Source organism: Aureococcus anophagefferens, assembly GCF_000186865.1.
Source record: "Aureococcus anophagefferens unplaced genomic scaffold AURANscaffold_39, whole genome shotgun sequence".
Classification (NCBI taxonomy): Eukaryota; class Pelagophyceae; order Pelagomonadales; family Pelagomonadaceae; genus Aureococcus; species Aureococcus anophagefferens.
The window spans coordinates 22,215-23,176 of record NW_008705596.1 but is presented as its reverse complement, the minus strand read 5'-3'; the positions used below and the strand labels follow the sequence as shown (position 1 = coordinate 23,176).

Sequence of the window (962 nt, the reverse complement as noted above, 5' to 3'; positions counted from 1 at the left end):
GCATGAACGTCACAACTAGAAAATCGAGTGTAAAAATCATTTGTTCTCTCAGACTGATTCAGAAATTAGGTCTATCTATGATCGTCGACGAAACTTTGTTGAGCGAAGAGCCGCTATTAATGCAAGTTTGGAGCAAACGGGCTTCGCCTCTACCTGATTATCTGATAGGAGAGTCTCGTGCTCGTCTTGATGCGCTCATCAGTGCCGGTGGGAAAGCAACGCCGACAACCTTCGAGCTTGGTCGCCCAGGCCATCGACAGCAGGGTGTAATTTCGTGCTCCTTGAGCTTTGAACAGCAAGAGGAGACTGGGGCCATGTCGGGGATTCACCAAAAACTCACAGAGGCCTCGCGTGATGCTATTGGCAGCTTGGGCTTGGCTCTGACCATAAATCATGATGCAGAGGCCGCTACAGAGGCCTACGCTGGTGCCCACACCGCACACCTCGAAAGGCAAGAAGTTTTGCGTACTGAGCGAGAGGCAGCAGCAGTCGCCGCCGCAAATAATCGCCTGGATGTGCAAAGTCATTTGTTTATTGAGAATTCCAAAGGAAATGCAAGTAATACCGTCGGTGAAAAATATGGGGGAGAAGCGACCCTGAGGAGGCAGCATTTACCGAAGTTTTTTGATTGCCGTTCGTCCGCCGATTTTCACGGCGGAATAGACCCAATAACGGGTCTACCTTGGAGAATAGATAATGCAGGATGCCGTAGATTCTTTTTGGGACTCCTCCCCAGAGGGCAGGATTATAGTTGACGCGGTGTGTGCAATGTACCAAATGAATCCGAGTTGGAGATGGGTGCTTCCGCATCCTGGACTCCAGCATTGCACGTTGGTTTTTATGGTCCCCGCGACCGCCCGATTGCCCAGGCGGGATGTCCTTTACATGGCACTCGCGCCGGATTTCGGCAGTGATGGCTCTGCACGGACCGGGATTTGGCTGAGTGCCGTTGTCCTCACGAC

The 962-nt window shown here is 51.9% G+C and overlaps 1 protein-coding gene across 1 annotated transcript; it reads left to right on the top strand.

Annotated features, from left to right (window-relative positions):
• Positions 1-77: 77 nt before the first annotated feature.
• AURANDRAFT_67417 (hypothetical protein) lies at positions 78-755 on the top strand (the record flags this gene model as incomplete). The annotated part of the gene is made up of 1 exon (XM_009042926.1): positions 78-755. One exon carries the CDS (start codon positions 78-80, stop codon positions 753-755), a length of 678 nt encoding a protein of 225 aa, XP_009041174.1.
• Positions 756-962: the final 207 nt, after the last annotated feature.